At 40.3% G+C, this 22016-nt stretch overlaps 2 protein-coding genes across 3 annotated transcripts in view; both read right to left on the bottom strand.

Moving 5' to 3' along the window:
- Positions 1-22016, bottom strand: part of ZNRF1 (zinc and ring finger 1) — a 99552-nt gene that overhangs the window by 64335 nt on the left and 13201 nt on the right. The gene's annotated exons all lie outside the window — the stretch shown is intronic.
- Positions 3263-3712, bottom strand: LOC132594072 (transmembrane protein 203-like). Its single transcript, XM_060289830.1, has one exon. The coding sequence runs from the start codon at positions 3710-3712 to the stop codon at positions 3302-3304; it is 411 nt and encodes a 136-aa protein (XP_060145813.1). The 3' UTR covers positions 3263-3301.

The following is a 22016-nucleotide window of genomic DNA, read 5'->3' as shown; positions in this document are numbered from 1 at the left end:
TGGGAGGAGTCTGAAATCTAGCTACCGGGGAAAGAAGATAAGTGTTCATAAGTCAGTCCCAATCTGCTTCACAGACTTTTTCACATCTGTCGGCAAAAGATTTTGTTGCTTCCCAAATAGTATATTAAAAAATCAAGTTACATGAATGTTTTATGTTTTTCTAAAGGCCAAATCAGACACAGGACTGCCACTGCACACCAACCTATCAATGTGATTCCACTCAAGAGTTTACTGAAACAGAAGGAACAAAAGACCCTAAAGACATAGCTTTCTACAGTATCATCCAGTCTGCTCTTCCCTCTGTATACCAGCACCCCTGTCAATTTTACAAGAGGGAAGAGAATTTAAACCCTATCACATCTAAGATGCGACCCATCACAAAGGCTGCACAAGCAGATGCTGAGTCAGGCAGATTCAAATTCTGGCTTTGTTGTTTCCGGTCTATAAGATGGGAAGTTTGGCACTGAATGAGCACTCAAGAAATGTCAAGTTCATGTTTACCTTCTCTCTTCCCTCCCAAATCAATGCAACTGAACCTATAAAGTATTGCATAGCCCAAGGATTTTCTTGAACATCTAAGCAAACACGATAAAGAAACTGAATCACATATGGCTCAGTTCATAGTGCTCAGGGGAATTAAACATAAGTATCCAGGTACACTGAATAAATCTTACTGATCCAAGTACCATACAGGTATTACTATCCTTTCAAGTGTTTATAATTTCAACATCTGAGAAAGAAAATTAGTGAAGTTGCTTCCATATTTGTAGACAGGTTGTCCAAAAATTTTTAAATGACAGAGCAGATAACTTAGCTGCCAGAGAACAGGCCAGTCTTGTCTAGAGACAGATCCTTAAAAGGAGAAGTGCAGAGATGAGCTCTGAGCCTAAAGCAGCTATGCAAGTCTTAATGATCCCAACTCAAAACTGAGAGCTGGCTAGTGAACACTTCAGTGCTGGGAAGTAACAAGTCCTTGAGTTTATGGCTTGAGAGAGAGGAAGGCTTTGGTTGAAACAGGACAAATAGTCTTCATATTCAGAAGGATGCTAACAGGTAGAGGAGCTTAGTTCTGCCAGGGTTTAGGAGACCAAAGATTCCCAATATGATCCCTGATTCTTATATAAGGTAGTAAGTTGAATCTTCTACTCTAACTGGCATCAAATTGATACTGGCAGCCTCCTACTATTTATAGCTCAGTCTTCACCTGTCTCTGTTATACTGAAATTTCCTCACCCTTATAGTCACCTGAACCACAGAACCAGAAAAATAAGACTATATGTGCTTTCAGGTCTCAACTTAATATGATTTGCTCAAATCTTATAATGTCTGCTCTATGAACTGTGAAATCTCAATTTTATTATTTAGGGACTACTCACTCACCCTCCTCTCAGGTACAGTAGTTGAACTTGAGGCAGCAGTGAAGGACTTAGAAATCTTCGGCTGAAGGCAAATAAATGGAAGAATACTGTTGCAAGGTTCTTAGCCTATCCATGAAGTAGTATAAGACTAACTGAAGATACACTATGGTAAGTTAAAAATGTAGGATGTAAAACCTATAGCAACCCCTAAAACAAAAATAAGCCAAAGAGGTAAAAAGCTAACAAGCTCATAGTGGAGATAAAATAGAATAAAAAATTCTCTTAGTCCAAATGAAGTCAAGCAAAGAGGATAAAAAGAAACAAAGAACAGAGACAGAAAACAAGCAAGACGGTCAACTTAAACCCAATCATACTGATAACTGCATTAAATGCAAACATTCCAGTTAAAAGGCAAAGATAGTCTGGATAAAAGCAACACAAAATTGTATGTTTTCTCTAAGAAACCCATTTTAAACAAGAAGATACAGATAGATTAAAAGTAAAAGGATAGAAAAAGATAACCACGTGAACACTAATCAAAAGAAAGGTGGAGTGGCTACAATTATTGCTGGAGATTTTAACACTCTGCCCTCTATCACTGATAAAACAAGTAGACAGAAAATCAGTATAGTTCCAGAAGACCTGAAAAACACCATCAACCAAATTGACCTAACTGACATTGATAGAAGATCTACTCAAGAACAGCAGAAAACACATTCTTTTCAAATGCATGTTGAATGTTCAGCAAACTAAAACATATTGAGTCACAAAACAGATCTCAAAAAAATTTAAGAGGATTCAAGTCATACAAAGTATGTTCTCTGATCACAACAGAATTAAACTAAAAACCAATACCAGAAAGTTATCTGGAAAATCCCTAAATATCTGGCAATTAAATATGATACTTCTAATAACCTGTAAGTTATAGGGGGAAAAAATCACAAAAAATTAGAAAATATATTGAAATGAATGAAAATAAAAGCACACTATATCAAAATTTATAGAATTCACAATATTTTTAAACGTTAAATAAAATAGTGGGTTTTTTTGTTTGTTTTCAGCAAAACATTCTCTTATTTTATTTTTATCTCAGCAAATATTCTCATTTGGCACCTGACCGGCATCAAACCAAAGCCCTTAGGCCAACAGGCGTGGCCTGAGACCATCTGCAAACTTCCCATGTGTAGGTCTCAATGGCTATGCGCCTCAGAGCACCTGTTCCACTCTCTGGTCCCTTAGGGTGGCCTAAAGGTCTCAGGTGCACTATGCCGGCCACGAGGTAGTGGAAAAGTCGTGACACTGCAATCTGCTGGGATAGGAAGACAAGCAGCGCATTGAAAGCAAGTTCTTTTCTCAGGCAACAGATATCCAGATAGGGTCCCGATCATGCTTATTCAACATACTCCGGGCTGCCTGGGCTGGAATGAAGAAACAGCCATCCTTCCCAGCGCAACTGGGGAGGAGACACAAGCGGGCTTACACTTTTTAGAGCTCAAGCATCTAAGGAAGTCTTGTCTGGGCAGATGGGGCAGTAAGCTCTCAGGTCAGCACTGCTGGCCAGGGGAGATCCGAGTCCAGCTTTGCAGCCTTTGCACAGTGGGTACTTTCCCAGGAGCCATGAAAATACTCAGAGCCCATCAGGACATTTTACTTATATGCAGTTTCCAACTGTCAGAGGAGTTCAGGACTGTCTGGCCTTCTCAGGATCCTTCTCAGGATCTCAATTCAAGATTAGCTATTCAAAGCATGAAATAAGAGGGGATACATTTTAAGAATCAAGGCTGCTCTTTTTAGCCCTGCTGAGGGAACAATTTCAGAGATGACTGATAGAGAGAAAGCTGGGCACCCAGCAGGGCACAAGCTGGCTTTCAGACCCAGAATTCTCCTCTGGTGCAGCAGGACCTCAGCCTGGGGTCCCGCCTTCTAGCTTATCTTCTGCGAGGCTAGTTGACCCGGCAGGCACGGATCATGAGCAGCTGCAGGAGAATGAAGACCGGAGACGTGATCAGGCCGAACCAGAGCTCCCGAGTCGGCTCCACCAGCTTCTGGCACAACAACATCTCGAAGACGAACTTCAGGCTAAGAACCGTGAGGAACCAGAAAAGGCGGAGCATGGCCAGCCGCTTCTCTCCATCCTGAAAGAGGCGCACGGAGATGATAGTGGTGATGTAGGTGCTGAGCCCGTCAGCGGCGAAGAAGGGCACGAACACGTTCCACCAGGAGAGGCCGGGAGCCAGGCCGTCCACACGCAGGGCCAGCAGCACGGAGAACACCAGCAGGGCCAACAGGTGCACGAAGATCTCGAAGGTAGCGAAGCCCAGCCACTGCACCAGCTCCCGGAGCGAGAAAAGCATCGCGCCGGTTGAGCGCGGCCGATGGTCCCACCCGTCAGGCTGCGCCGCCACTCCCCAGGGGCCTCGCTGGCGCCTGCCGCTGTCGCTGCCGCGGCCAGCGAGAGGCAGAAAGCGGCCCCGCCTGCCCCGGCCCTCGGCCCCAGTATGCAGCCGATCCCCCGGCCCCCGCCCGGTACCCAGCACTGGCCACCAGCCGACGACCGCCTTGCTCGGATGCCATGCCCCGCCGGGCGCGGCCCAAGGGCCTAAAATAGTGTTTATAGGGAAATTCATGGCTTTAAATGCTTATTTTAGAAAAGAAGAAAGGTCTAAAATCAGTGATTTAAACTTCAAGCTTTAGAAGCTAGGAAAAGAAGAGCAAATTAAACTGAAAGAAGGAAGAAATAAAAAGCAGAAATCAACAAAATAGAAGAGAGAAAAACAATAGATTCAATCAATGAAACCAAAAGCTGGTTCACTGAAACAATTAATAAAATTGATAAATCTCTAGGCAGACTAATCAGAAAAAAGAGAAGACACAAATTTCCAAAGTCAGGAATGAAAGACGGGTAAACATTCTTACAGCCGCTAAAAGTATAAAGAAATATGACAAACAACTTCTTGCTGATAAATTCAACAACTTAGATGAAATGGACAAATTACATGAAAAAGACAAAACTACTAAAGCTTATTTGATAAGAAACAAATAAACTGAATAGCCCTATACCTGTTAAAGAAATTAAATTTTTAGTTAAACTTTTCTAAAAAGAAAATTCCAGGCCCAGAAGACTTTACTGGTGAATTCTATCAAACATTTAAGAAAAAAAAAATACTACACAACATCGTCCAGGAAATAGAAAAGAAACACTTCCCAAATCACTGTATGAGGCCAATATTACTGGTACCAAAACAAGACAAAAACATTACTTGAAAAGAAAATTACAAATACTCCTTATAAGCATAAAAGTAAAACTCCTTAGCAAAATTTTAACAAATTGAAATGAATAACATATAAAAAGAATAATATATCATGACCAATTGGATTCTTTTACTCTTAGAAAACAATGTTATCCATCATATTAACAGAATAAAGGAGAAAAATCTTATGATCATCACAACAGATGCAGAACAAGCATTTGACAAAACTCAACAGCCACTGAAAATAACAACTCTCAGCAAACCAAAAATAGAAGGAAACTTTATGAAACAGCTAGCATCATACTTAATAATGGGAGACCGAATGCTTCCTCCTAAGGCTGGGAACAAGCCAAAGATGCCTGTCTCACTACTTCTGTTCAACATTGTACTGTAGATCCTAGCCACTGCAATGAAGTAATAAAGCATACAGATTTAAAAAGAAGTAGTAAAGCTGTCTTGATTTGCAGATTATGTAGTTATGTGTGTAGAAAGTTCTATGGACTACACAAAAGCTACTAGAACCAGCAAGTTAACTTAGCAAGGCCATAAGATACAAAATCAACACACAAAAATCAATCATATTTATATGGCAATAAACTACAGGAAAATGAAGTTTTTTAAAAAAATATTTTCCTTATTTATTTATTTATGGCTGTGTTGGGTCTTCGTTGTTGCGCGTGGGCTTTCTCTAGTTGCAACGGGAGAAGGCTGCTCTTCGTTGCAGTGCGCGGGCTTCTCTTGCGGTGGCTTCTCTTGTTGTGCAGCACGGGCTCCAGGCACGTGGGCTTCAGTAGTTGTGGCACGTGGGCTCAGTAGTTGTGGCTCACAGGCTCTAGAGCACAGGCTCAGCAGTTATGGCGCACAGGCTTACTTGCTCCGCAGCATGTGGGATCTTCCTGGACCAGGGCTCAAACCCGTGTCCCCTGCACTGGTCGGCAGATTCTTAACCACTGCGCCACCAGGGAAGTCCCGGAAAATGAAGTTTTTAAAAGTACCCTCAACAGATATGACACCAAAAGCACAGGCAACAAAAATAAAAACAGATAAATTAGACACATCAAGATTTAAAACCTCTGTGCATCAAAGGACACAACAGAGTGAAATAGCAACCTACGGAATGGGAGAAAATATTTGCAAATCATATATCTAATAAGGGGTTAATATCCAGAATATATAAAGAACTTCTACAGCTCAACAAAAAACAAATAGCCCAATTTAAAAATAGACAGAAGACTTGAACAGAATTTCTCCAGAGAAGATATATGGATAGTCAACAAGCACATGAAAAGATGCTTAACATCACTAATGATTAGGGAAATACAAATTAAAACCACAATGACCTATCACCCTACACCTGTTAGGAAGTCTATTATCCAAAAGACAAGACATAACAAATGCTAGTAAGGATGTGGATTAAAGAGAAGCCTCGTACATTGTCGGAGGGAATGTAAACTGGTGCAGCCACTGTGGAAAACAGTATGGCAGTTTCTCAAAAAATTAAAAATAAAATTACCATATGGTCCAGCAATACCACTTCCTTGTATACATACAAAAGAACTGAAAACAAGGTCTCAAAGAGATATTTGTATATCCGTGTTCACAGCAGCATTATTCACAATAGTCAAAATATGGGAGCAATGCAAGTGTCCATCGATGAATGAATGGTTAAACAAAATGTGATATGTGTGCAACAGAATATTAATCAGCCTTAAAACGGAAAGAAACTCTGGCACTTGCTATAAATGGACAAACTCTGAGGATATCAAGCTAAGTGAAATAAGCCAGGTTACGGAAAGACAAACACCATATGATGTAGCAAAGACAAACACTTACATGAGGTAGCAAGAGTAGTCAAACGTATAGAAACAGAAGTACAATGGTGGTTTCCAAGGGCTGGGGGAGGGAGAAATGGGGAGTTGTTGTTTAATGGGCACAGAGTTTCTGTTTTTCAAGATGAAAAAGTTCTGGAAATTGGTCACACAACAATATGAATATACTTACCACTACTGAACTGAACCCTTAAAAGTGGTTAAGATGGTAAATTTTGTTATGTGTATGTTCACCACAATTAATTTTTTAAAATAATTTTAATGTGAAATTCTTAGAGATAAATGTTTAAAAATGTGTGCAAGACCTTTATTCTAAAACTGTAAAAGATTGCTGAGAGAGATTAAAGATCACTTAAATAAATGTAGAGAAAATCACTTTCATGGATTGGAGGTTGCGATATTAAAATTCATTCATAAATTTTACTCAATCCCAATCAAAATTCCTGTAGGCTTTTTTCCTAGAAACATATAAGCTGATTCTGAAATGTATATGGAAATTCAAAGGATTGAGAATACTCTAAACAATAATTTCAAAGAATAAGGTAGAGGATTTACAATATCAATATTTGATTTCAAGACTTACTATAACACCACAATAATCAAAAGAGTGTGGAATTGGCATAAGGACAGACATATAGAGCAGAACAGAATAGAGTCCAGAAGTAGGCCCACAGATGTATGGTGAATAGTTTCTCTTCTTTTCCTTATTCCTTTCTTTCTTATTTTGGTAACACTGGTTTATAACATATATAAGTTTCATGTGTACAACTTTATATTTCTACATCTGTATACACTATAGCATGCTCACCACCAAAAATTTAGTTGCCCTCTGTCACCATATAGTTGATCACTTTTACCAATTTTGCCCTTCCCCTCTCCTCTGCCTCTTCTTCTCTGGTAACCACTAATCTGTTCTCTGTATCTACGCGCTGGTCTTCCTTTGGTTTGTTCTTTTTTTTTTTTTTTTTTTTTTTGCGGTACCCGGGCCTCTCACTGTTGTGGTCTCTCCCGCTGCGAAGCACAGGCTCCGGACACGCAGGCTCACGGGCCCAGCCGCTCCGCGGCACGTGGGATCTTCCCATACCGGGGCACGAACCCATGTCCCCTGCATCAGCAGGTGGACTCTCAACCACTGCACCACCAGGGAAGCCCCTGGTTTGTTCATTTTGTTTGTTTATTCTTCATATTCTACATATGAGTGAAATCATACAGTATTTGTCTTTCTCTGTCTGACTTATTTCACTTAGCATAATACTCTCAAGGTCCATCTATATTGTAGCAAATGGCAAGATTTCATCTTGTTTTATGGTTGAGTAGTATTCCATTGTATATATACCACATCTTCTTTATCTGTAAATAGAGTTTTTACAAAGGTTCCATGATAATTCAATAGGGGAAAGCACAGTATTTTCAACATTTGGTGCTGAAACAACTAGGGGGAAAAATGAACCATGAAAGCAAAGACAAAGCTTGTACATCAAAAACTACAAAACAGCTGAAAGAAATCAAGGAAGGTCTAAAAAACTGGAAAGACATCCCATGTTCATACACTAGAAGACTTTAATGTTGTTAAGATGTCAATACTCCCCAAATTGATCTAGAGATTCAATGCAATCCCTATCAAAATCCCAAGTGCCTTTTTCACAGAAATGGATAAACTGATCCTAAAATTCAAAGGAAATTGAAAGCAACCTCAAAAAGCCAAAACAATCTTGAAAAAGAAGAACAAAGTTGAAGGACTCATACTTCCTGACTTCAAAATTAACGACAAAGCTATAGTAATCATAACAGTATTGGCATAAGGATAAACACATAGACCAAAGGAATAGAATTGAGAGTATAGAAGTAAACCCAAATATCTATGGTTGATTGACAAGGGTGCCAAGACCATTCAACTGAGAAAGAACAGTGTTTCCAATAAATGATGCTGGAACAACTGGATATCCCCATGCAAAAAAATGAAGATGGACCCCTACCGCACACTACAGACAAAAATTAACTCAAAAGGGATCAAACACCTAAAACTATAAAACTCTTGGAAGTAAACCCAGGTGAATCTCTCTGACCTTAAATTAGACAACAATTTCTTAAAAGTACAAGAAACAAATGAAAAAAACAAATTAAGCTTCACCAAAATTTAAAACTTTTGTGCCTCAAAGGACACTATCAAGAAAATGAAAAGCCAACAGAATGGGGAACTTTTGGCAAATCATGTATCTGATAAGGGACTAGGATCCAAAATATATACAGAAAGCTTACAATTCAACAACAAAAAAACAAACAATCGAAATAAAAAATTGTCCAAGGACTTGAATAGACATTTCTCCAAAGAAGATATACAAAGGGGCAACAAATGAGAAAACATGCCTGACATCCTTAGGGAAATGCAAATCAAAACCACAATGAGATACCACTTCACAACCACAAGGATGGCTATTATCAAAGAAACAGATAATAACAAGTACTGGAAAGGATGCAGAGAAATCAGAATCCTCATGCACTGTGGGTAGGAATATAATATGGTGGAGTTTCTTTGGAAAATAATCTGGAGTTTCTCAGAAAAGACCAAACATAGTAACCATATGACCCAGCAATTTCAATCCAAGGTATATGCACAGGTGAAATGAAAACATATGTCCACACAAAAACTTGTACTTGAATGTCCTTAGCAACATTGTTTTTAATGCCCCCAAAGTGGAAACAATGCAAATGTAAATCAACAGATGAATGGATAGACAAAATCCATTGGAATATACAATGGAATATCATTCAGCCACAAAAAGGAATGAAGTACTGATATATGCTACAATATGAATGAACCTTGAAAACATTATGCTAAGTGAAAGAAATCAGACACAAAAAAAACACATATTGGGCTTCCCTGGTGGCGCAGTTGTTGAGAGTCCGCTTGCCGATGCAAGGGACACGGGTTCGTGCCCCGGTCCGGGAAGATCCCACATGCCACGGAGCGGCTGGACCCGTGAGCCATGGCCGCTGAGCCTGCGCGTCCGGAGCCTGTGCTCCGCAACGGGAGAGGCCACAACAGTGAGAGGCCCACGTATCGCAAAAAAAAACACAAAAAACAAGAAAACCACATATTACATGGTTCCATTTTTATAAAATGTCCAGGATAGGCAAATATATACAGGTAGAAAGTAGATTAGTAGTTGTCTAGGCCTGGGGTAAGATTGAGAGAAACAGAGTTACTGCTAATGGTTATGGGGTTTCTTTCTGGGGTAATGAAAATGTTCTAAAATTTACTGTGGTGATAACTGCACAACTCTCTTAATACACTAAAAACCACTGAATTGTACATTTTAAATGGGTGATTGGTATGGCATGTGAATTACATCTCAATATAGCAGTTAAATAAAAGAAAAAGTCAAGGGAGAAATCGGAGCTGGAGAGATGAATTTTGGAGTTATCAGCATATGTACAGTACTTATAACATTAGCCTCAAAAACTTCTCCAGGGTTGCGCTATACAAAAGAATGAGAAGTGGTCCAAGGACTAAGCCTCTATGTCCTTCAGCATTAGAGGTAGAATGATAAGGAGGAATCAGCAAAGGAGATAACATCAGTGAGAGAGGCAGGAAGAAAACCAGGTAAGCGTGGTATCCTGGAAGCAAGTGAACAAAGTGTTTCAAGGAGACCAACTTGTCAAATGATTCTGGCTTCCCCAAACTGAGAACTGAGAAGGGACTACTGATTTAGCAACATGAAGGTTCTCGGTGACCTCGAGAAGAGCAGTTCTGATAGAAAAGTGAGGGCAAATACATGATTACAGTGGGATCAAGGAGATTGGAAGGAGAAAAATCAGAGAATCAAGAAAAGAGAATTCTTAAGGAGTCTGCTCAAGAAGGAAGTAGAGAAACGGGTTGGTATCTGGAGGAAAAGTAGAATCAAGAGAATCTATGGTTGCTGTTTTCAAGATGAAAGAAACACCAACAGTTTTATGCTGATAGGAATGTGCCACTAGAGAAGTAACTTTTAAGAGAGAGGGGAGGAAGGCTGGAGCAACACTCTTGACTCAGCAAAGAGGAACGAAACCTAGTGCGCAAGTGGAGGCCTTGGGCTTTGCTGGGAGCATGGACGGCAAAGACCTACTAAATACAGGAAAGGGGAAATAGCACAGATGCAATTAGGTGCATAGATATGGCGGTGAGCGCCAATAATGTTTTCTCGATTAAACAGGAAGTAAGGTCATCAGCAAAGGCTGAGAAGGGACTTTTGAGAAGAGAGGAGAAGGTCTGGAACAATCCTCTAGGAGGGCAGGAGAATGAATAAACTGTAGAAATACAGCAGGATTCCCAGGCAGCACTAAGGGTCTCCTTGAGGTTAGTGATCGTGAATCAACAGTGAGGCCAGGGAATTCCCTAGCGGTCCAGTGGTTGGGACTCCCCGCTCTCACTGCTGAGGGCCCAGGTTCAATCATGAGTTGCGGACTAGGATCCCACAAGCTGTGCGGCACAGCCAAAAAAAAAAAAAGCAACCAGCGAGGCCAGAGAACATGTTCAGAGTTCCCTCCAGCCAAGGAGAACACCCACAGAGCACGCAGAGATTTGGATTCGACCGGAGTTGTGGTTTGGCCAAGCAAGTGTGACAAAGCAAAAGAGGGCAAGGGGACTGATAGTGTACTAGAAGAGGCAGTGATTATAATGACTGACTTGGAACTTAACATTATTTAAGGAGAAGAGTAAGGGCATGAGGGGGTGAGGGATGGAGAAGGAAATAGGATCAATGGACTATAGGACCTGTTGAGAGGACTGATGTTATGACAAAAAGCAGAAAAATGCAGTCACGGGTGGCAACTCTCACAGTTGACACGGTAAAGAAATGTGTTTTATTTCTCCATCATTTTATGAAAACACAAAGAATGCTATAGGCATTGGTAGTACTTGGTAGGAAGCACAGAGGGTGGAAAAAGCCTCCCATAATTTAATTTCTGATGGCCAAACTGATTGCAATCTAATAACAATATGAGATACCATTTATTAGAGTCATATCACTTTCTACCTAATTAGGCTTGTTCCCTAACTGCTGGGGCTCAGTTTTCTCATCTGTTAAATGGGGATGATAACCATAACCACTTCCACAGGTTGAGGATTGAAAGAGTTAATATATGAGAAGTTTTTACAACTCTGCCCGGCACTTAGTAAGCAATAAATAAATGTCTGCTATTGCTAATACTGCTATAACATACTACTGTTTAAGATTGTGCATGTTTCTTATTTTTAAAAGCTGCAATAACCAACAAAAACAGACTGTTATAAAAGCAACAGTCTCAGTAGGGAAGAGTTCAAAGACTCAAGTATTAAGCCCGGCTCAGGCTCAAGTCATTACAGAATTCTTCCAAGTACTTTTCCCACTCTGCTCCAAGTTTCTCCACTTTCTGGGGACATGGGAGAAATAACACGTGCCATACAAAAGGGCTGTGAGCTCACAGGAACTCTACAAACATTAACTTAGCTGTTGGATAATGGGTTCAACTTCATCCAATACTCAATTTCTAGGTTCTGTGCCAGCTCCTTTACTTCCTACCCACATGGGTGGCCTTGATAGTCACATGGAATAGCAACATCTTAAAACAAAACAAAACAAAACACACACACACGAAAAAACCACCTTAGGAAAGGGTGCTTTTTCTTATTTAGGAACATTTCACATGTCCATTTAGAAACACACCAGACTTCTTTTACAGTTCAAATGAGATGCCTGCTTGGTTACTGGTCATTTTCTTACTCCATAGGTCACTGGAGGAGGGAGGAGAGTCAGACATTCGCCTGCCGGTCACCTGACAGAGACTCCTCTGTGGGATGTAATCCCAGACATTGTCCGGGTCCCCGTGGATTGTTACAGGTCCCACCAGCATGCTGCCTGTTTGAAGCACCCCGAGGAAGCAAAAGCACCCATTGAGTGCAGAGCCCTAAGATTAGCTGCCTTGTACAGGCCTGGCTTGAAATGTCTCCACCCCTGCCTCCCACCTGTTGTTTTCTTTTAGGGCGGCTCAGATTGTGGATCCAAGGTAAAATTTTCTTATGCTCTAAGTCTAGCTATTGGCAGAAGCAATCATCCCATCAGAAGTAAAAATGGGAAGAAGCAGTGAACTCTGGAACGAGTTGGACATACTCAGATCGTCTCAGGATTGAGGGTGAAGGAGAGAAGAACAGGGGCCCTATGAATCCTATTGCCTGGTGTTATATATTTACCAAATATTCTCTGCATTTGGGGCTGAGCTCTGGGCTCTTTCTATTCTATAATTTAATTGCTCTACTGAGAACAAACTAAATTAACAGGAGGGGATATGTGATCTTTCCCTGCGGCATTCTTATAACAACTTACAGAGAAGTGTGACCAAATGAAAGATATGGTCTCTCTACCAAAGAGGTAAAAGGGTGAAAGCATTTTGGGGGCAAACTTCTTGGGCATCAACCTATTACATCATGAGTTCACCCAAACAGGCACGATGGCTGGGAGGTGGGCGGGGGGGATTTGCTCTGAATAGGTCCCTCCTCGCAGGTACAAATTTCTGGAGATAACAACAGAAACAAAAACAAAATAAAATCTACACATGCACATGGAATGACATGGAACAATGAAGAAAACATTAAATAAAAGACAGAGGTTGGGCTTCCCTGGTGGCGCAGTGGTTGAGAGTCCGCCTGCCGATGCAGGGGACACGGGTTCGTGCCCCAGTCCGGGAAGATCCCACATGCCGCGGAGCGGCTTGGCCCGTGAGCCATGGCCGCTGAGCCTGCACGTCTGGAGCCTGTGCTCCGCAACGGGAGAGGCCACAACAGTGAGAGGCCCGCATACCGCAAAACAAAACAAAAAACAAAAAACAAACAAAAAAAAAGACAGAGGTTGCGAAACAAGATAAGCAGAATGTGATTTCTACTGTTTTAAACATATCTACTAGTCCACGGGGGCAAAAATCTGGAGAAATACATACCAAAGGAATTATGGGGAACTTTTGCTTTCTATCAATACATCAATGTTTGAAATCTTTACAATGAATATTCTGATTATTTCTGTGATCAGGAAAAAAAACCCAGGAAGAATCCATGCTTCCAGATTTGCTTGAAAAACAAAAAACTGCTAACCTGGAAACCACAAAGGTCTGTTAACTTCTCTATTTCTGCAGAGCATCTATTAGTTCGTCCTTTCCAACTTTTCACCTGCTATAGGACATATTTCTCTTTTACAGTTTCTTCTTTTTTCTTCTACAAATGCTGCCTCTGAATTCTTTCTAAATCCTTCCCAGTTGTCTTACAAGCCATCTTTTTCTTTTGGATTAATTTTCTTCCAGAAAGTCAACTCCAAGCTACCCTACAAATTCCACCAGGATGAACTAATAAGTAATGGATACTTTCTCATAAAAATTACCTTTATCTTCACCTCTAGAATTAACTTCCTTTTCCATGTGTATCTTCAATGAACAACTTTTATTTGGGTACCTACTCTATACCATGAGCCATGAATACTCCAGATAGAATTAGAAAAAAAAAAAAAACTTCCTCAACTACCATATTTGGTTCATAATGGTACTCTGCAATCAACGAGAACAATGTCCCTTCTCAGAATAGCAAACTCCAAACCTCAAATCCCTAACAAAGAACAGTAAACAGGTTTAGTCTCGCATGCCAACTTCAGCTAGTTAGTCTGACTTGGGGACCCAAGTACTGTGTTGAGAAGGATTCTGAGTCCATGTAGAGCTCCATAATAAAGAGTGAAGTACGTTTTTTTAGCAGTTCTTTGTCATAGGCAAAGAACAAGGTTGGGGTCACTGGCTCTTCCTTCTCTTCGCAACCTGTTGGGGCCAGGCTGGTATGACCCACATTGTTCTTATTTTTGGTCTATCTTGAGTTCAGTCGCTGTGAAATGTTGCTAAATTTGAAGAAGGTGTGGGTGTGTATATGTTGGGGGAGGGGGGGTTGGAGGAAAAAGGTACCTCTTTTCTTCTCTTGAGAATCTTTAACTGTTCTACTGCAACTCAGGAGAATGAGATGGCAATTTAAGGGGGTGGAGAAAGATGATTTCACTACAGGGAATTTCCAACCTGAGTCAAATTTCAAGTAATAAGACCTTGGGCTGGTTATCTCCAGTCACTAATGAACCCATCGTCCCTATTCTCAGTTTAATCACAATTGCATAAAATCAATAGACCCATGCAGTAATTTTTCTCCATGTTCCCCAAAGTTTATTCAACATCAGGTTCATTCACCTCTCTACTTACCCTCTTCCCGTGGTATCAAACTACAGGTAAGACAAGTAGGCTTGGGTTTACCATTTCATCCCGCAAATCATTCTCAGAATGCAATACCCTCTCTGAATTCTTCCCACATATAGACAGTACAGAATGGTGATAACTCTAAAGAAAGCCTTCTAGTTTCTGGTTATCAATAGGTTCACTTGATCTATTTTCTGAAACTACACACTTATCAATTCTCTGTCTACTGTGAGAATACTATGGAAGACTTCAGAACAGCACAGTCCGATAGAACTTTCTGCAATGATGGAAATGTTCTATATCTGTGCTGTCCAATTACAGTAGTCACTAGCAATTTGTGGCTACTGAGCACTTGAAATATGGCTAGTGTGACTCAAAGGAAGTTTTACATTTTAATTAACTGTAATTTAAATAGCCATAGGTGGCCAGTGGCTACTATACTGCATAGCGCTACTATACAGGACAGAAGAAAGAGAATAAATCCAGGCTCCCTGGAAAATGGAAAGCTCTAAAAGTTTATCCTGGAACTTCCCTCTGCATATCCTGAGTACAGAGGAAGAGTTAAGTCTTCTGTTGCCATAGAAACAGATCCTTGCCACAGCTGTGGGCCCCCAAGAGGTACAGTGCTCAAAGATTTCCCTATATGACTCAGGAGCTGCTCTTCCTCTGGGAGTAGAGAACAAAATGATGATGGGCTTACAGCTTCCTGCTTCCCTGTTCATAGTGCTTCTTTGCTCCACAGTGTAATGCCAGTGATAGGGCTTTACGGGATTTCTGAGCAGAAAGAGAACAGAAAGCAGCTAGCCAACCGCACTTACTTTCCCAAAGAGAAAAACAAACCATGAAGGTAAGGTGACTTACTCATTTAAAATTTTTTTTACACAATTGAAGGTAAAAAGTAAACAACCCACAAGGAATTTAAAATGTAGTTCAATGAAACATAAAACTCAATGAACAGGTTGAAAAACAGGTGAAGAAAGAATTACTATACTGAAAGGTAGAGACAGGAAATTACCAAGAGTGCAGCATACAGAAATAAAGAGTTAGAAAATATGGAACTGTTTAAGAAACATGAAGGATAGAAGAAAAAGGTCCAATACATGACTTCTAAGATTCCCAAAAGGAAAGATGGGAGAGAATAAAACAAAGGCAAAATTTGAAGAGATACATGGTTGAGAATTTCTCAGATTCTTTGAAAGACATGAACTCTCAGATTCAGGGACAAATAGCAAGCAAGAAAAATAAAAATAAATCAAACCCTGAACACACAACACAACAGTAAATTTGCAGAATACCATGAACAAAGCAAAGATTATAGGGACTTCCCTGGTGGTCCAGCAGTTAAGACTCCACACTCCCAATGCAGGCGGCCGCGTTAGATCCCTGGTCAGGGAACTAGATCCTTCATGCCACAACAAAGAGCCTGCATGTCGCAACTAAAGATTCTGCATGCCTCAACTAAAGATCCCACATGCCACAACTAAAGATCCCACATGCCGCAACAAAGATCCCACACTCAGCAATGAAGATCCCACATGCCGCAACTAAGACCTGGCACAGCCAAATAATAAATAAATAAATAAATAAATTTTTAAAAAAAGAAGAAGCGGGGCTTCCCTGGTGGCGCAGTGGTTGAGGGTCCGCCTGCCGATGCGGGGGACGCGGGTTCGTGCCCCGGTCCGGGAGGATCCCACATGCCGCGGAGCGGCTGGGACCGTGAGCCATGGCCGCTGAGCCTGCGCGTCTGGAGCCTGTGCTCCGCAACGGGAGAGGCCACAACAGTGAGAGGCCCGCATAACGCAAAAAAAAAAAAAAAACCAAAAAAAAAAAAGAAGAAAAGATTGTAAAGCAGCTAACAGAAAAAAACAAATTAACTGTAAGATCTGAGAATCAGACTTCTTAATTACAATATCAGATGCCAAAAGATAATGAAATAGAATAACTTTGTCCAACTGCTGAGAAAAAAATAACTGCCAACCCAGATTTTTATACCCAGCTAAATTACCATTCAATAGTTACAGCAAATAAAAACACTTTTTTAATTTGCAAGCAAAAAAAAGTGTTTATGCTTAATAAATTCTCACTGAAAAAAAACTTAACACCTACCTCTGGAAGAAGGAAATTTAACTCAGAAGGATGAAGTATGATGAAAGAAGGAACAGTAGGCAAAGAATTTGCTAAGCAGGTGGGTGACTCCAAACAAGCAGACTTTATCAAATAAGAACAGCAACAACTAATTCTAGAGTACAAAAATGAAGTGGAATTAGAATACTGAATCTTGGACTTCCCTGGTGGTGCAGTGGTTAAGAATCCACCTGCCACTGCAGGGGACACGGGTTTGAACTCTGGTCCAGGAAGATCCCACATGCCATGAAGCAACTAAGCACATGTGCCACAACTACTGAGCTTGTGCTCCAGAGCCCGTGAGCCACAACTATGAGCCCATGAGCCACAACTACTGAGCCTGCATGCCCTAGAGCCTGCGCACCGCAATTAATGAGCCCATGCGCTACAACTATTGAAGCCTGCATGCTCTAGGGCCCACATGCTGCAACTACTGAGCCCGCATGCTGCAACTACTGAAGTCCATGCACCTAGAGCCCACAACAAGAGAAGCCACTGCAATGAGAAGCCCACGCACTGCAAGGAAGAGTAGCCCCCGCTCACCACAACTAGAGAAAGCCCGCGCACAGCAATGAAGACCCAAAGCAGACCAAAAAAAAAAAAAAAATACTGAATCTCAACAATGTGTAAGACAAACTGTGGGTTCTTTTTTATTTGGGAAGAGAGTAGAGATACTGATTTAACATTAGATTTTTTTTTCAAGTATGCAAGCCAAAAATTTAAGAGTAGCCTCTAAAAGAATTGAAAGCTTCCAGATGGTGATAAAGAAAACCCAAGTTATCTAACAGAAGGCAGGAAAGGAGAAAAATGCAAACAAAACATATGGTACATAACACAAAACAACATATTAAATAACAATATATTTAATAAGATATTAAATAATATATTTTATACTAATTAGATATTAAGTTAACATATAGTGGTATTCAGAATACTTTTTAAATGGATTTGGGACTTCTCTGGTGGTCCAGTGGGTAAGACTCCACTCTCCCAATGCAGGGGGCCCGGGTTCGATCCCTCGTTGGGGACTAGATCCCGCATGCCGCGGCTAAGAGTTTGCATATCACAACTAAGAGCCCGCGTGCCACGACTAAAGATCCCACATGCCGCAACTAAGACCCAGCACAGCCTAAATAAATAAATATATTTTTTTAAAAATGGATTACACTTGCAAATTAAAAGTCTCAGATTAGGTTGAGGGGGGCTTCCCTGGTGGCGCAGTGGTTGAGAGTCCGCCTGCCGATTCAGGGGACACGGGTTCGTGTCCCGGTCCGGGAAGATCCCACATGCCGCGGAGCGGATAGGCTCGTGAGCCATGGCCGCTCAGCCTGCGCGTCCGGAGCCTGTGCTCCGCAACGGGAGAGGCCACAACAGTGAGAAGCCCGCGTACCGCACCAAAAAAAAAAAAAAGTCTCAGATTAGGTTGAAAAAAAACCCAACTATCTGTCATTTACAGGAGACACATCTAAGACATTGGGAAACAGGGACTGAAAATAAAAGGACAGGAAAAGATACCAGCAAATAGTTACAAGAAGAAAGCTGGCATTAATACGAAAGAAAATAGACCAAAGAAAAAAGTATTACTAGAGATAAAGATGTTCTCTACAAAAGCAATTCTCCAGAAGGACATAAACAATTCTAAACAACCATATACTTGAGAAAAGTTCAAATTACACACAGCAAAATTTGACAAAATTATAAAGTGAAGTTGGCGAAGCCATGGTCAGAGAGAGTTTAACATAGTTCTCTCAGGAACTGGTAAATCAAGAACACCAAAATTTAGTAAGATAAGGAAGATTTGAACAACACAACTGATAAGCTTGATCTAAGGATATCAGAATCAAATTTCACCCAACAATCAGAACACAATCTTCTCAAGCATGAATGAAATATTTATGGAAACTGACTATGCAGTGTGCCACAAATCAAGCATCAATAAAAACCAATCAGGATTATAGAGACTGCTCTGTGACTATAATGCAATCATGTTAGAGGCCAACTTAAAATTTTTTGGAAATTTTAAAATATACTTATAAATAACTCACGAGTCAAAGAAATACTAAAAAGTAGAAAATACCTAGAAATGAATGATAAAGGAAACACTACAGATCAAATATCATGGGACCCAGGGACTTCCCTAGTGGTCCAGTGGTTAAGAATCCATCCTGCAATGCAAGGGACACCAGTTCGATCCCTGGCCAGGGAACTAAGATCCAATATGCCGCGGGGCAACTAAGCCCACATGCCACAACTAGAGAGGAGCCCATGTGCCACAACAAAGAGCCTGCACACCGCAATGAAAGATCCTGTATGTCGCGACTAATCCCCAATGCGGCCAAAAAATAAATATTTTAAAATATCATGGGACCCAGTTAAAGAAGTGCTCAAAGGAAAAATCTAGAGCCTTAAATGACTATATTAGAAAAGGAGATTAAAACGTAAATGAGCATAGGGTACACTTAATAAGTTAGAAAAGCATAAACAGTAAGCCCAATGAAAGTAGAAGGAAAGATAAAATACAGTTAAGAGTATAAAGCAATGAAATGTGGCAGGCAGAGGGGAGGCAATGGACAAAACCAAAAAATGCTCCTTTGAAAATAAAATAATAAAAAATAGGTCTGGCAAGACTTATCAAGAATAAAAAGAAAACATACAAATAATATTAGGAATGAAAAGGGGGACATAATATAGAGATAGACACAGAGGCTGTCTTGAAATATATGACACAAGAATAGAAAACCTGAACAGGCCAGTAACACTGAAGAACTTGAATCATTAGATAAAAGCCTACTCAACAAAAAAAGTCCTAGGTCCAGATAGTTTTACAGGAGAATTCTACATGTAAGGTCCACCAAGCATTCAAAATACAGGTATTTCCTTTGCCTTTATCTGTTTCTTCCAGATCCACTTTCCTCTCTGTTAGCCTTCTCTCCAGAAGAATAACAAGTCTGGACACGGTTTCCTTGCCTCCCAAACTTCTGTTGCATTTGGCCAATGGGAATCAAGAAACCTGAGGACAAGATGATAGAGAGACTGGGGGTACTTATTACCTGGTGCTCTCTGCGCTTTGCCATGGTATGGCAGTGGTTCCTTTCTCCTATGTAAGTCCACAGTTCTGTGGGACACCTCTCCCAGGGTTACAGTTCTCATCATGTTTGGTAATGGCTCCCTCCCCATGCACTTCAGATCTAGGTGTTATAAGAACTTCCCACTGTGGCCAGTCTCCAGATGCTTCACCATCCACTGTTAGTTCCTTTAATCCTGGCCACACCTTTGTAAACTGTCTGTTCAATTAAATTGGAGTGTGCCATCTGTTTGCAGCCAGAACTCTACTGCACCTTTATACAAACTCTTTGAGAAAAAAATGAACATACACTCCTAACTGCCTTATAAAAGGTTACATTAATCTTAATAACAAGAAAAAGAGAGTATAAAAATTATGAGTGAAATTTTATAACATATGCAGAAATCCCAAGTACAATATTAACATATTAAATCTAGCAATGTATAAAAATAGAACACATCACAACCAAGTAGGGTTTATTTAAAGAATATAACGATAGTTTAACACTACAAAATCTATTGATACAATTCACCTCAGTAATGAATTAAAGGAGAAGGACGATGTGAATAAATGTAAGGGAAATTTTGATAAAATAACCATTTGTGATATTTAATTTAACAAATTAAGAATAGAAGGAAATAAAGGCTAGCCATCGAAAACATACACAATGCTTCCAATGCAAGAAGCACTTCCTTTAATAGGAGGAAAACAAGGATGCCTATGGTTATAGAGTCAAATAAACTTTTTCCAGAGGAAATTGCCAGCAATCCTAAGGTAAGGAAGAGGAGTGACACACAAGAGAATTAGAAAAGGAGAAACAAAACAGTTATTATTTACCAACGTGATTCTCTTGGATTTTCTCTGTAGATGCTTTCCATTAAAACTATTAGACCTATAAGAGTTCAACAAGTCTGCTAAATATACCAGAAACCTGAAATAATTATAAAAAATTTTAAAAATACTATTTACGGCATAAACCAAAAAACTATAAGGTACCCAGGGGTAAATCTAACAAAAAAGATTCAAGATCTTTAGATAATTACTAAGCTTTACCCAGAGACATCAAATAATAATAAGAGGTTGCTTTCACTGATCACTTACTATCTGCTGGGCAATGTTTTGAGTGATGTGGATATATGCCTATAAGCTCATTTAATTGATACAACAGTACTGTATGATAGATATAATTATTATAAGCCTCACTTATCCTTAACCGCTACCCCACGCTGCCTCTCCTAAGAAGCGGTTTCACGTGTGCGTGAGTGGTATACTGGTGAGCACAGCTGCCTTCCAAGAAGGGGTGTCTCATGGCTGGCATCTCCTATGCAGGCACCTCTGGCTCAGCCAAGCCAAGCCTCCAGAAGACATTCTCAGGTGATACTGAGGCAGACTTGACCTGAACTACCCAGGCTCCAGCTGTCTGAGACTCTCAATTGAAGGGCAAGAAGCCCTTCTTCCATCAGATGAGATCACAGCACATACCGTGGGAGCAGAGCTTGGGACTTGATCTATTTCCAATCACATAAGGATACAGACCAACTCTGAAGGAAGTAGATCTCCATATTAGGGCTAGCCACCCTTCAGACACCATGTCACTTTAAGTTCATGTGGCTTTCCCATTCCTAAGAACAGGTCCATGTAGATTCCTCAGACTTGAGATGTTTTATTTATTAATACTTTAAGCTGCTTTGCAGAGTTAAGAACTTAATGGACATTCGACTATTTGTCTTTTCAGTAACATTTGAAGATTCTGGCTAACAGAAATGCAGTTTTTATTTTGCATTTTTTGCAACTTTTCTGTAAGTCTGAAATTATTTCAAAGTTTTTAAAAATGTAAAAAAATTTTATTCTTACATCTGTAAGTCCGTTCCCATCAGGTTCACGGGTAGACCCAATTTTATAAGACGGCAATTGCTAAACTCAACATAAAACTCCAGTAAATATCCTAACAGTTCTTCCCCCATAGAAGTTGACAAAGCTGATTTTTAAATTTATCTGGAAGCAAAAAGCGCCAAAAATAGCTAAGCAGTTTCTGTTGTTTTATTGTTGTTATCTGTAACATACGGAACTGTTTATTCTGCTGTTTGCAATACAAAGACATGGGGAAATGTTACTGTTTGTGCAATATAGTAGGGGAAAAAATGTGAAACTGTCCATTAGG

The sequence above is a fragment of the Globicephala melas genome, chromosome 19, assembly GCF_963455315.2.
Source record: "Globicephala melas chromosome 19, mGloMel1.2, whole genome shotgun sequence".
Lineage (NCBI taxonomy): Eukaryota > Metazoa > Chordata > Mammalia > Artiodactyla > Delphinidae > Globicephala > Globicephala melas.
The sequence above is the reverse complement of the archived record's forward strand: the minus strand, read 5'-3'. Positions and strand labels throughout refer to the sequence as shown.

What these genes read in the sequence shown, in the direction of transcription:
- LOC132594072 (XM_060289830.1), bottom strand. Translation starts at nt 3,712, where the DNA reads ATGCTTTTCTCGCTCCGGGAGCTGGTGCAGTGGCTGGGCTTCGCTACC.